The sequence below is a fragment of the Pteronotus mesoamericanus genome, unplaced genomic scaffold (assembly GCF_021234165.1).
Source record: "Pteronotus mesoamericanus isolate MK-2021 breed Mesoamerican mustached bat unplaced genomic scaffold, CSHL_Meso_final scaffold_174, whole genome shotgun sequence".
Taxonomy (NCBI): Eukaryota; Metazoa; Chordata; class Mammalia; order Chiroptera; family Mormoopidae; genus Pteronotus; species Pteronotus mesoamericanus.
The window spans coordinates 8,004,424-8,018,725 of NW_026555309.1; the positions used below are offsets into that span (position 1 = coordinate 8,004,424).

General features: G+C 38.7%; 1 protein-coding gene across 1 annotated transcript in view; it reads left to right on the top strand.

Moving 5' to 3' along the window:
• The window catches only part of ADHFE1 (alcohol dehydrogenase iron containing 1), a 35,361-nt gene extending 24,834 nt beyond the window's left edge, over window positions 1–10,527 (top strand). Inside the window, exons 13-14 of the mRNA XM_054590218.1 lie at window positions 481–638; window positions 9,465–10,527. Coding sequence (XP_054446193.1) covers window positions 481–638; window positions 9,465–9,548 — 242 coding nt within the window. The 3' untranslated portion in view covers window positions 9,549–10,527. The remainder of the gene's footprint in view (window positions 1–480; window positions 639–9,464) is intronic.
• Window positions 10,528–14,302: the final 3,775 nt, after the last annotated feature.

The window sequence follows — 14,302 nt, forward strand, 5'->3', positions numbered from 1 at the left end:
TCACAAAGTGTTTTTACAAAGGGATTTGTCTTACCTTAAATGTTGCTGTGAGAAAAGACATTGAACATGTAAAACCTCTAGATGTCAGCAAATTGCAAGCCTTGAAAGTTACATAAGCTGTGTTTTCTGCTACAAATGCTCCTTCTTCCTCGTCCAAACACCAGCCTTCTTTCTTGGTCTCCTTCCTGTGCCTCTTTTCTTGGCTCAGTTCCCCGTTGTCCCACCCCACAAGGGGTGAGCAGCCCATTGGAAAGGTGAGAGCCAGGTTAGCCACCCCAGCAACTTCTCTGCACTGGCCTGGCCCATCTGTCTTCTGTGGGGCTGCCCACTGGGCCAGCCTCCAGATGGGGACACATTGGTGCCCTTGTGCTCCGTGTCAGGGAGCCAGCAGTAGGTTATATATCTGCTATCATGTGACTGAATTACACCTAGGGCCAGCTTCCTCCTCTCTGTCTACAGTCAGAGCTTTGTGTCTTCTAGGAGCTGACACCCGCACTGCCAGGACCGCAGATGCTGGGCCTGTTTTAGCAGACACACTCCGGAAACTCTTATTCGATCTCGATGTGGATGATGGCCTAGCTGCCATTGGTTACTCCAAGGTCGATATCCCTGCATTAGTGAAAGGAACGCTGCCCCAGGTAAGAGACGCAGTGCATCCTCACTCCCTTCTCGAAGCCGTAGGAAAGACACAGTCCACTTGGTGCCTGATGAGGGAGATGAAAACCCAGGGGTCCCCCAGTGACCCTCAGGTCTCCTCCACACCAAAGGGCGGCTCTCCCCTTCCCCAGGGGGATGGGGCCAAGGCTCCCTCACCTTTATATTCTTCCATAAAACTGTGGCATGTGTGAAACTTTTATGATGGAACTGAAAGGAGCCTTTATAAAAATTCAAGGCAAAAACAACCATATTTATATTGAGGTATGGCAAAATTTCCCTTTTCTCCATTTCTCCTCTTTTTAGAGTCCCCTATAAAACTATATGATGCTGTTACAAAAGAGCCACTGATACTGTTTTCCCTTATAAAGAATTACAGATCCCTACAATTTTGTGAAGAATAGACATGGTCTTTAAAACTACTACAAAAATCACTTTTTAACATATTTGGGAGATTATATATTTTAAACATATATATAAAATATATATATATCTCTGTGTCACTTTGGGTCTTATTTCACTTATTTAAATGTTGCTAAAGAATTTAAAGTGAGCTACCATCCTATATTTGGTAGAGGAATAATAGATGTAGAGTTTCCCCTTCTGAGGCTCTCACAAGAGTTTGTCCCCCATTGGACCTCTCTTCCATTTAGGATCAGATCCTAATAAATCAAAACCTTAAAATAGAGAGCCAGAGCCATGAGTGCTCAGCTTGAGAAATCCACCATGCTCACCATGCTGATTGCTCGCTTGGTTCTCCTGTCAAAAATGTGAAGGCAAGAGCAATGAACTATTATGAGGACATGAATATAAGGCATTTCTGCCCAAAGATATTGCATGCATAGATCCCTGAAATTGGAACAGAGTTAACAGCTGGAATAGCCACTCACACAGCATCCTGCTCACCCTACTCCAGGAAAGCAAGGGCTCACACTAGCTTCTTCCCCATTTAAGAAATGCTTAGAATGTTGAAGACCTTAGCTCATATAAGATAATATTTGTGTGGGTTTACTCCTGTCCACAGGAGCCAGGGAGGTAACAGCAATGAACAAAATAATTTAAGGCAGTAGTGAGTGTTGGGGACTTTGGTGAACTGGAAAGTACATGGCTTATTTCATTGGGTAAGCCTCTTTCCAGCTAAAATGTATTATCTTCAAGTAGAAACTCAGATTCCAGTGTTGGTAGAACTTTGAGTTTTCAAGCAATGTCTACAACCTGGATATTTGTGTTGAATTCCCTTCTTTCCCAACGTAGAAACCATACATGGCCCATGGGCCATCAGTTTCCCTGATTTAGACTGAGGATCAGTGGATGCTATTGCATCTATCAATATAAATGAATGAGAAAAAGAGGAGTGTCAAAGTGTAGCAAAGCTCCTTGGCTGACTCACAAACTCTTGGTCCTAACCCACAAGTCCAAGGTGCTAAATGACCAAAAAATATGATCATCACAATTTTCCTATCCAAATCTACTGGACTGTAAGTTCCATGAAGGCCAGAACCTGTCTGTTTTGGTCATCCATCCTCTATCGCATGTAGCACTGGGCCAATAAATATGTTAAATGAGCACAAAGCTGCAGCCCTCTCCTCCTAAACGTTCTATCTAGGTGAGCTTAATGGCTGAATGGTGGTAACGTTTTGAGAAGTTTTCTTAGATTTAATAGGATTCAACCAATGACAAGGAGCCATAAAAACCTGTCCAGGGACACCAGAGACCAAATGGTCATCGCAATTTTGATGTAGCTCTGGTTCTTACAGTGTGGTCCAAATGATAGTGTGCTTCTGCAAGGGGTCCCCTGAAAAGTTCTGCTTACATATCCCAGGAAAGTGTTCAGGAATATGTGTTTGTCAACCTCTATGAATGGTATCCGTGATTTTCAGATGAAACTGTATGTTTTTGGCCACTTAATTGCTGGTGACAATGCATCTTCCAGCCATCAGGACACATTGACAAGTGTTTACTGTTTTAATTCTGCTGTGCTCAGACTGCCACTTTCAGAAGCTGTTCCAGATTAACATTTGGGACCATCCACTCAAATAGCAAGTTGAGTAGGTATCATTTTGAATGCCTCAGTGTACGTGTCATACTGGGAAACACAGACAGCAAAGCCTTAATTAGACAAAACTAATTTTTTTGTTTCACAAAAGATGCAAGATAAGTACAGTCTTTGGAGTACAAGTCATGTTCAAAAAGTAGGATTCCCTCAGGCTGTATTTATAAAGCAACCTCAACATGTATGCTGCCTTTTTTATTTTGATTATGTTAGAAACATAGTTAATTTGAATTAACTGTCACATTTGGAGTCAATGTCATACACATGATATATATAGAGAGAGAGAGAGAGAAATATAGATATAGAGAAAGAGAAAGGTGGATTCATAGAACTTTAGGAGGAATCTTAGAAATAAGCGTGCCTTGCAAATGAAGAGCTACTATGGGTTTTTTGTTTGGCAACAGTAAACATTTTACAGGAATGCTATGGCAACTTCAGAATTTTACATATGCAGCACACTAATCTTCACTTATTAGTATCTGCAAAATTTAAGGTAGTGAAGGGGATATACTTATTCCTGCAAAAAAGGTTATTTCATGTAGTCAACATTTGATAAAGCTTCTTTTATGTTCAGAAATGAGGGATTGGTTTTCTCTGGAAGGAACAACCAGGCCAGTATTCTTGACCAAACACCACGGCTCACATTGGCAACGGCAAACAGCAGTCCTGTGCGCAGAGGCTTCCAACGGCCATAGCCAGGCTGCGAGGGGAGCGGGAAAGAATAAATTAATCTTCCAAGCTGGATTTCTGAAACCTCTGGAAAGAAACATTTACATTTCAAATCAAAACATTTCATTACTGAGGAGAGCTGTCTACCAAAATGAGTACTTCCACTCCCTGGCAGGCAGACCAGCTGAAATGTTGTTATTTTATGAATGTGCTAAAAGTAGTAGTCTGGATTTATTTCAGCCCATGTTAATCAGTTGTCCTTCAGTCTTACACATTTATAATTAATAGCACATTACAGAACACATCTTAATTCTAAAAGTTTAGCTTTTATTGGCATCAATGATATGCATGAGGATATATCACAAACTTTATGTCCTTGCCCCCGCCTAACCAGTCATTGGAGGTTAGAAATCTAAAAGAGAAACTCAGTTCATCTTGGCCTGGAGTACTTCTGAGAGTCCTGAACTACTTCACCAAAGATGAACAATATCATTTTAAGGATCTCTTGCTCATCCAATAAGACTCCATTATCAACAGAATAACGAGACAGCAATCTTGGGCCATAGCAAATGCTGAACTTCAGTTCTTGACCCTGCCACAAAGGCATACATAGATCACCATGAACAAGTGTCTGCCTTGCTATGGATTTTCAAAATTCATTATAGTCTCTAAAAGATCAACTGAGATGTACAATTTTACCTTGATTTCACCAATACTTGTCAGCATTGTTCCCTACCCTTCTTCTATCTGTCCATCCATTCTTCCTTTTTTTTAAGTTTTTTTTTCTTAAGATTGTATTTATTTCTTTTTAGAGAGATGGGATGGGGGGAGCAAGTGAGGGAGAGAAACATCGATGATGTGCAAAAGAAGCATGGATCAGTTACCTCTCGCATGCCCCCAACTGGGGACCCAGCCCGTAACCCAGGCATCGATCCTGGCTGGGAATTGAACTTGCGACCTTGCAGTTTGCAGGCCAGCAGTCAATCCAATGAACCACACCAGCCAGTGTGAGATTTATTTTTTTAATTGTGGTAAAATATACCTAACAAAATCAACTATTTTAACCATTTTAAATATAAATTTAATGCCATTAGGTGTATTTACAGTCTTGTGCAAACATCACCACTGGCCATTTCCAAAACTGTTTAATCACTCCAAAGTAGAAGCTCTGTTCTATTTTCTAATGGTAAATAATATTACCATTATCTTCTTTCTCCCCTTTCCCCAGCCCCTGGTAACCTCTATTTTACTTTCTGTCTTTATGAATTTGTCTGTTCTAGGCACTTCATGTAAGTGGACTTAGACAATATTTGCCTTAATGTTTTTGCCGTATTTCACTTAGCATAACATTTTCAGTGTTTTAGAATTTCACTCCTTTTTATGGCTGATTAATATTCCATTTTGTGGCTAGACCATCTTTTGCTTATCCATTTATCTTCAGGTGATGCTTGGGTTGCTTCCACCTCTTGGTTATTGTGAATAGTGCTGCTAAGAACACTGGTTTACAAGCATCTGTTTTAGTCCCTGATTGCAATTTATTTGGGCCTACCTAGGAACAGAATTGTTGGATCACATGGTAATTCCATGTTACCTTTTTGAGGAACTGCCAAACTGTTTTCTGCAGTGGCTGTACCATTCTACTTTCCTACTAGCAATGTATAAGGGTTCCAGTTTTTCCACATCTAACACTTGTTATTTTTCCTTTTTCTTTAAATATATTTTATTGATTATGGTTTTACAGTTGTCCATTCTTTTTTCTTCCTGTTATCCCCCTCCACCTGGTACCCCCATTCCCTCCAGCATTCCCCCCAACTTAGTTCATGTCCATGGGTCATACATATAAGTTCTTTGGCTTCTCCATTTCCTATACTATTCTTAACCTCCCACTGTCTATTTTGTACCTACCAATTATGCTTCTTATTCTTTGTACCTCTTCCCCCATTCTCCCCCCTCCCTCCCTGCTGATAACCCTCCATGTGATCTCCATTGCTGTGATTCTGTTCCTGTTCTAGTTGTTTGCTTAGTATGTTTTTGTTTTTGTTTTTTAGGTTCAGTTGTTGATAGTTGTGAGTTTGTTGTCTTTTTACTATACATAGTTTTGATCTTCTTTTTCTTAGATAAGTTCCTTTAACGTTTCATGTAATAAGGGCTTGGTGATGATGAACTCTGTTAACTCTACCTTATCTGGGAAGTACTTTATCTGCCCTTCCATTCTAAATGATAGCTTTGTGCAGGTTAAAATGGGTCTGGTAAAAATAAATAAATAATTAATAAATAAATAAATGCAAGCAACCTTTGCTGGATAGAGTAATCTTGGACATAGGTCCTTGCCTTTCATGACATCAAATACTTCTTTCCAGCCCCTTCTTGCCTGCAAGATTTCTTTTGAGAAGTCAGCTGATGGTCTTATGGGAACTTGTTTGTAGGTAACTGTCTCCTTTTCTCTTGCTGCTTTTAATATTCTCTCCTCTTTAATCTTTAGCAATTTACTTATGATATGTCTTGGTGTGTCCCTATTTGGGTTCAACTTGTTTGGGATCCTCTGAGATTCCTGGATTTGCTTGTCTATTTCCTTCACCAGATTGGGGAAGTTTTCCCTTTTTTTTTTCAAATTAAGTTTTCAATTTCTTACTCTTCCCCTTTGCTTTCTGGCACCCCTATGATTTGGATGTTGGAACATTTAAAGTTGTCCTAGAGGTTCCTGAGCCTCTCCTCATTTTTTTTTGTATCATTTCTTCATTCTGTTCCAGTTGAATGTGTATTTCTTCCTTTTGTTCCAAATTGTTGATTTGAGTCCAAGTTTCCTTCCCTTCACTGTTGGTTCCCTATATATTTTTCTTTATTTCACTTTGCATAGCCTTTACTTCTTCCTTTATTTTGCTGCTGTACTCATTTCTGTGAGCATCCTTATTACCAGGGTTTTGAATTCTGTATCTAATAGGTTGGCTATTTCCTTGTCACTTAGTTCTTTTTCTGGAGTTTTGATCTATTCTTTCATTTGGGCCCTATTTCTTTATCCCAGTGCATCTGTTATGTTGTAAGGGGTGGAGCCTTAGGTATTTGCCAGGGCGGGGCAATCCACTTCACCCCATTCTGGCACTGTATGTGGGGGAGGGGTTTGAGAGGGACAATGCTGCTTGCTTGGCTCTTGTACTGCTTTCAAGAGACTGGCAGTTTCTCCTGCTGCCACAACTCTCACAGGATTTTGCAGCCAGAGGTTCTGAGGCTTTATTTTACCAGTGCTAGAATCCTGGGTTGCGCCATCTGTATTGCTCCCCAGTTGTTCCTCCCAGTCTATCCACATGTGAATATGGGACTGCCTGGTCCACCAACTGTTGCCTCACTGCTTGTCCTCTCCACCCCAGTTGCCTGTCTCCACCCCTCCTACCAGTCTGAATGTTTCTTCTTTAATTCCTTGCTTGTCAGACTTCCATGCAGTTCAATTTTCTGGCAGTTCTGGCTCTTTTTTGTTTTTAAGTTGGTTACTTCCTTCTTTTGGTTATGCAAGGAGGCAAAACATATCTACCTATGCCTCCATCTTGGCCAGAATGCACCTTTTCTCTTTCTTTTGATAGCCATTCTAATGGGTATGGGTGGAAATTCATTGTGGCTTTGACTTGTATTTCCCTAATGACTACTGATGTTAAAGATTTTTATCATGTACTTATTGGCTATTTATATATCTCCCTTTGAGAAATGTCTATTTAAGTCCTTTGCCTATTTTTGAATTGGGTTGTCTGGAGATTTTTGTTATTGTTGTTGAGTTGTAGCAATTATTTATATATTCTGGATATTAATCCCTTATCAGCTAGTTGACTTGTAAATATTTTCCCATTCTATTGGTTATCTTTTCATTCTCTTCATAGTGTCCTTTGATGCATAAAAGTTTTTGATTTTGATGTGGTCCAGTTTATCTGTTTTCTTCTTTTGATGCCTGTGCTTTTGGTGTCATTTAAGAAATCATGGCCAAATCCTACATCATGAAAATTTTCCCCTATTTTCTTCTAAGAATTTTAAGGTTTGGCTATTAAATTTAGGTTCTTTTTGAGTTAATTTTTGTATTCATCCTTACTTCTTTTCATTCTTCCTTTTACTTGACAAATATTTAGTGGGGTCTTACTGCATACAATTCATTGTATGGGATACAGTGAAGAGGAAAATAAAATCCTTTCCCTCTCTCATGGAGCTTACATTCCACTGAGGAGACACAGACAGTGGATGAGTAATCAAATCTATAAGATACAAATAAAATCTTTTCAGATAACAGGAAGTGGTATGGAGGAAAACCTGAGTGATTTTACACAGGAGAGTGTGGAGGGGACTCCAACAAAGGTGGAGAAAGAAGGCCTCTGGCTGGAGGTGGAAGCCGCCCAGTGAAGATCTGGTACAAGCACTCCAGGCAGAGGGCAAAGACCTTGAGACAGTGTGAAAATCAGCACTGTCGTGGGACTGAATGAGGATGATGGGTCTAGGTGAGAAGAATGTATGAGAGAAGAGTTAGAGCTGGAATGAGAACCTGAGCGAGATGAGGTGGCCTTAGAGGCTATGGTTTTGTTCTAATGTGATGGGAAGTCATTGGCGAGCACTAGCAGGGGAATGGTATGATCAGATTTACACAGTGGGGAGAAAAATCACTCTGCTGCTATCTGCTGCATTACCTCTAGGGGGCAAGAGTGGAGCAAAAGTCAAAACACCTTTAAGAGGCCTTTCAAGCAGAACAGAGGAATGAAAGGGACTTAGACTGGGATTGTGGTGGAATGGGATGCAGAAGTGGTTAGGTCTGGAATTTATTTTGGTGGTTGATCTGACAGACTGGCTGATGGATTTAACATGTAGGAAAGGGAAAGAAGAATCAGGGATGACTCGTAGGTTTTTGCCTTAGTGACTGGGTGTCATTTCTGAGATAATGAAAATGTGTGAATTTTGACATGCCAATATCCCCCCTCCCACAGTCTTCATTAATTCAACAAATAAGTGTTGAGGATCTAGTTACTGTGTGCTGAGCTCTCTGGGAGGTACTGGGCATAGAGTGTACACAGCCCTGCCCTCACAGAGCTTCCCACTTCCACCAGCTCTGCCCCCAAACAAGTGCTAATCTCAAGAAAACAGACCGAGAGACCCATGAGAATTGAACTCCCCAAACTGCTACATTTCTTCATTTTATTTAGGCCCAGAACTTTGGACATAGTCATTACAGTATCTTTTAATCTGTTGTCCAAGAGGCATCAAGGAGACATTGGAAGAGGGAATTATACAAGAGTATAAATAGCAAAAACATATGCTGACAAGCTTTGCTGACTTGACTTAATAATCATTGGAAAAATTAAGCAAGTCACTGAGTTTGCTTGGGAAGGTAGAGATAAAACCTTAGCTAATATTTTAAAAGGAGTCACTTGTTGTCCATAGCATGAAGGTTACATATTAATGAAATTCTTTTGACTATACCTGAAGTCCAAGTTGCAAAATATACAGTCTTTGAAGTCAGGGGCGACTGGTTCTATGTCCTTTGGCTGCACATGCTGTGCCTGGGACAGGGCTCTCTGCACATGGAAAACTGGCCAAGATTGCTGACCAGCACTCTTTGGTCATTATAGGAGCTGTTTTTCCCAAGGTTGGTTTGATTCTGTACATTTGGGCAGAAGGCCATTGCCAGGGCATAAGGCAAAAACAAGAAGGCAAAGCATACAGCTTTTGAAAGCTGTACAGCATAAGGAAGATAGTCAAATAACAGTGTAATAACTATGTATGGTGTCAGGTGAGTACTTGAAATATTGGGGGATCATATTGCAAAGTATATGATTGTCTAACCACTATGCTGTACACTTGAAACTAATACAAAATAATATTGAATGTAAACTGTAATTGAAAAATGAAATTTTAAAAAAGAAAGCTTTGTGTGAAAAGCATCACTTTGATAAACTTCTGAAATGGGAATCAGCTAGTATGAAGCAAACAAGAAATATGATTTTTAAAGATATAACTATTACTAAGTCATTGTTTCTTATGGCCAAGTTTATTTGCATAACCTAGTACCATTTATAAACTCTCTTTCCAAAGCCCTGAGTAGCTCTTTTATTTACTGTTTCAGGAAAGGGTCACCAAGCTTGCACCACGCCCTCAGTCGGAAGAGGATCTATCTGCCTTATTTGAAGCTTCAATGAAACTGTATTAATTTTCATTTTCACCAAAAGAATTACCATTGGCTATCATGGTTTTGAAATCAGAAGCTGGTCTAGCCAGAGCTTTGTCTCTTCATCTCCACACATAACTTATCTGTTACCAGTTTAAATGTGATAATAAATTTATCCTGCAGAAGATTCCATGATGCTCAAAGTCAAGCTACTTACATAATACAGGTTAGACAAGTGCCCACAGTGTTGGACCCTGGTTTGTGTTCCTGCCCTAAACCCTGCAGATGGCCCCTGCTTCCTCTATCAAATGGGTAAAAACTCAGTATCTATCCAAAATGTTAATGTACATACCCTATGCCCAGTAATCCATGTCTAGAAATTCATACTATAGAAGTACTCACATGAGTGTGTAAAGAAATACAGCAAAGATGTTTCTGGCAGCACTTTTTCTAATAAAATTTGAAAGAACCTAAATATTCATTAATAATATATTGATAAATAAATTACAGTATATTAAATAATGGAATGCCATTGTGCTATTAATAAGAATGAGGTAAAACTATTGAAAATATGTTTGTGATATACTGCCAAGTTGGAGAAAAGTAAGTTACAGAACAATTATATATTAGTATGGTATGATTTTTATGTTTTTAATTATAAATAAATAGATGTCTACATGTACATAGAAAAGAAGGATACAGTCAAAATATTAAAAATTATCACTGCAGAAATGGAATTTAGGGGATAGAGAATTAAGAGGTAATATTCACTTTATATTTTATATTTTCACTTTTTATTTTATGAACATCTATATTGTTTGGATCTGTTGCAATAGCATAAGTCTTCTCATTTTAAAGGGGGGAAGAAAAGAAATAAAAATATCACTTTACTGTTTTAGGTCAGATTTATCTTCTTTTATAAAAATACTAGTAACATATTTAAAAGGTAAAAACAAATACAAAGGGGTATAATATTAGCGATCTATCCTCTGGCAAATAAATTGTTCTTTTGAGAAAAAAACAGTAATTTTTCTTTTAATTGAGGTAACATTGGTTAACATTGTATCAGCTTCAGGTATACAACAGCACAGCTAGATATCTGTGCACACTATAGCACGCTCGCCACCCCAAGTCTAGTTTCCATCTGTCACCATACATTTGACCTCCTTCACATATTTTGCCCTCTCCCCACCCCCTTTCCCCTCTAGTGACCACCAACCTGTAGTCTGCATCTATGAGTTTGTTCTTGTTTTGTTTTTTCATTTGTTTCTTTTTTGTTTTGTATTCCCCATATTAGTGAAATCATGGTTTTTGTCCTTTTCCACCTGACCTGTTTCACTTACTTGAAATCTTCAAGTAAGATATCTTGATACCAAGCATGATATCTTCAAGATCGATCTGTGTTGTCTCAAATGGCAATATTTCATCTTTTCTTATGGCTTAGTAGTATTCCATTATACTTGTATATCATTGTTTATACAACATATACATACATATGCATGCAAAATTACTGAAAGGACATATATCAAATTTTTAACAGTGGCTATCTTTTGGATGGTACAATATGAACAAATATTTTCTTTTGTGTTTATCCTTGCATTACCAGTTTTTGGTACTTAACATATTTTATTTTTGCAATTAGAGAAAAACCCCAATAAACATTATTTAAATGTTATGTTTAGAACCTCAAGAAAATAAAGATCGTGATAGAGATAAAGTAAGGCAGGTTCAATGGCAGAGCAATGCACTACTTATCCATTTTTAAACTCCTGATGTAATTAAATATACATTACTTATTTGACTAAAACTTAATTCAACTTAAAACATAAATAATTCCACAAGTACACTGATATCTAGACTTCAAAGCTTGAGCAGACAAAACTCAGTGTGGAAGCCCTTGTGGGGAAATTGAGCCTTAGAAGTTTCTGCAGGTCAGGAATAACAAGGAGGCAGACCATCATGCTCCTTAGATTCCACTTGCAAGGCTGAAGTCTGTAAACTACAAGACCACTTCCTTTTGAAGGAATTTATTCTGAGCGCCAGAAACATTTTTCCAAAGAGGAAATTATCATGTAAAATGTTAGTGTTTTTTAATTTAAAAATATACGTGCACACCTAAGTTCATCGTAAGATTATTTACAGTAGCCAAGACATGGAAACTCCTAAGTGTTCACTGATGGATGAATGGATCAAGATGCGGTACATATGCATGTGTTTTTACTTAGAAGTGGTATAATTATAATTCCTGCTGTACATACAAATTCATTATACCAAGTGCCCAAAATGCAAGCCTAAGACAGCACAAACAGAATTTCGGCTATACCTTGCATATCTAGTTAAAATTCCCTCCAGCTTTTTTATCATGGATCCTAAGGGCAGAAACTTCATGAACAAGGCAAAGAACAGTTAAACTTTATGTCAATCTCAGATCCTTCAGAAGACCTTAATAAGTGTTACTGAATATTTCAAAATATATTTGACGACGCAAAAACATATATGTGTTGCCCGCCCCCCACCCCCAGAACATCCAGGGAAGCTTCAGAACTTTTTAAAAATATTCTGCAAAATGATGTGCACCCTTAGAACAACATTAGAGAAAGAGTCAAGAGCCTGGGTTCTCCTCCAGTCCCTTGGTCTGTCTAAGTCTTACTTTATTCAACCCAGGCCTCTTGTAGGTTGCAAACGCTATGACTAGATTTTATGTATTACCTAGTCCTTAATGTAAGATTCTGAGTATGGGAACTTTAATATAAAATACTTTGAGCTATAAAAATGCATCCTCTATCTCTCTTAAATGTTCGATGCCTTCACTACCAGTGGCCAGATGTCTAAATGTGACTCACCAGGAGCAGTGTTTGCTGTTCATACTGAATATGGCTCCAGAGGAAGGATTTAAAGGTCAAGCATGGAGAAACAGATTTAGAAAGCCTTCATGTTTTTTATCTTAATATCCATCATTTCTGGTCCTCACAATTTAAGAATATAAAAAAGATATGTTTCTTGACTTGCCAGCTATTAAAAGAGTGAAATAGGAGATTATGCCCATTCCTGTAAACCACACTTTTGATGTTTCTGAGACAATTGAGTGCATTTTTCTAAATCAAATCTTATTTTTTTCTATTGATTTCCATTTAAAAATCAAAAAGTCCTTAGGACTTACAGCTCCATTTATATGGATTAATTTACTTGCTAAATAAAGCAAGGAACATTAAAGAACAGCATTCAAAAGTCTGGGAAATGCTACTTTCTCAAAATTATCCTCTATGGGGACGTTTTCACTTAAAATTCATGCACACCCCCAATTTATTTCATGATACAAAAATACTAATTTGTTTCAAGTAAGTGCCACAATAAAGAGCTGGCTGGTTTTGCGCTCCTGCCCCTTCTCCACGCATGAGGCGTGCGGGGCTGGGCGGGCATTGTTTGCGTAGCTGTGGACACAGCTGTGGGGTGTTTTCCCCATTGACAGTGGTTAATGAAGTAAGTCTGCTCATGTAAAGTACAGACAAGTACAGTATCAAAATATAGAGACAGAGTAAAAATTGCTTTTCTGGCCTTTTACCCTGAGAAAGATTAATGGTTGTTTGGATTAGAAACTGTACCCTAGTGAGGGACTGGTGCCTCCAGGGACCGGGTATGAGAAAGGGGACTGTTCACCTCAGGTCACCATCGCTCAGGCTGCTGTGTCTCCGATGACCAACGACCCCAAGCCGCGCCGGCTGCCGGCTCCGGCTCCTCCGTTACCCGCCTGGTCCCCTGGGAGCTGTGAGGGGGCGAGGCCACCTCCCAGCCATCACCATCACAATGGCCTGCGGGAGGCAGTCGACGGGAACGGCCACACTTTGGGCAGAAAGTGGTTTTTGAAGCCCTAGGCTGAATAACTGGCAGCTGGGGGTGGGAGGGTCTACTTTCTCAGGCTATTGTGCCACTGTCTCTCCAAGCACCCCAACAACTCTCAGAGTAAATGCATATGCCCCACAAACCGCAATAACTGTTTGGGATTTTGTCCCATGTGAAATCCTTCCTGAAGCTAAGAGGATAGCTAGCTTTAAAATAACCTCATCTTATTCTTTCTGGCTTTAAATACTATTACCTTTTTCATTTGGGTGCTTTTACTTGGTTTCCCAATTTATAAAATTGGAAACTAATGAAAACGATCATGAGCAAAAACGAGAAAAAAGCTACCATCATGCCGTTACCCAAACACAGCTGTTATCATTTGATGTATTTCCTTTCCATCTTTTTCATTTGGGTGGTGTGACCTTTAGCTCTTAAGGCATGATATTTTAAGTATTTTCTATGTTGCCACATAATCTTCATAACTATTAATTTAAAAGGCACACAATAGTTTATTGAACAGGAATTTAATAATTTATTCTTATGGGGCATGAAGATTGCTTCCAAATTTTACCCCTACCAATACCATAGCAATGAATATTGTGTATATGGATTTTTTTCATACTCTAAATTAATTTCTTAGGTTAATTAACCCCCAATTGAATTTTTATGTTAGAGTATGGACATTTTTATGGCTCCTGATTCATGTTGTCAAATTATATACACTTCACTATTATTTTAAACACTGCTTACCCTCTCCTTCAATCTTCTCTTCAAAATCAGTACTAATGTACAGACTGGGAAATATAGTCAATAATATTATAATAACTATGTATGCTGCCAGGTGGGTACTTAAAATATCAAGGGGAACACTTTGTAAAGTATGTAATTGTCTAACCATTATGCTGTATACCTGAAACTAATACAAAATAATGTTAATTATAAGTTGTAATTAAAAA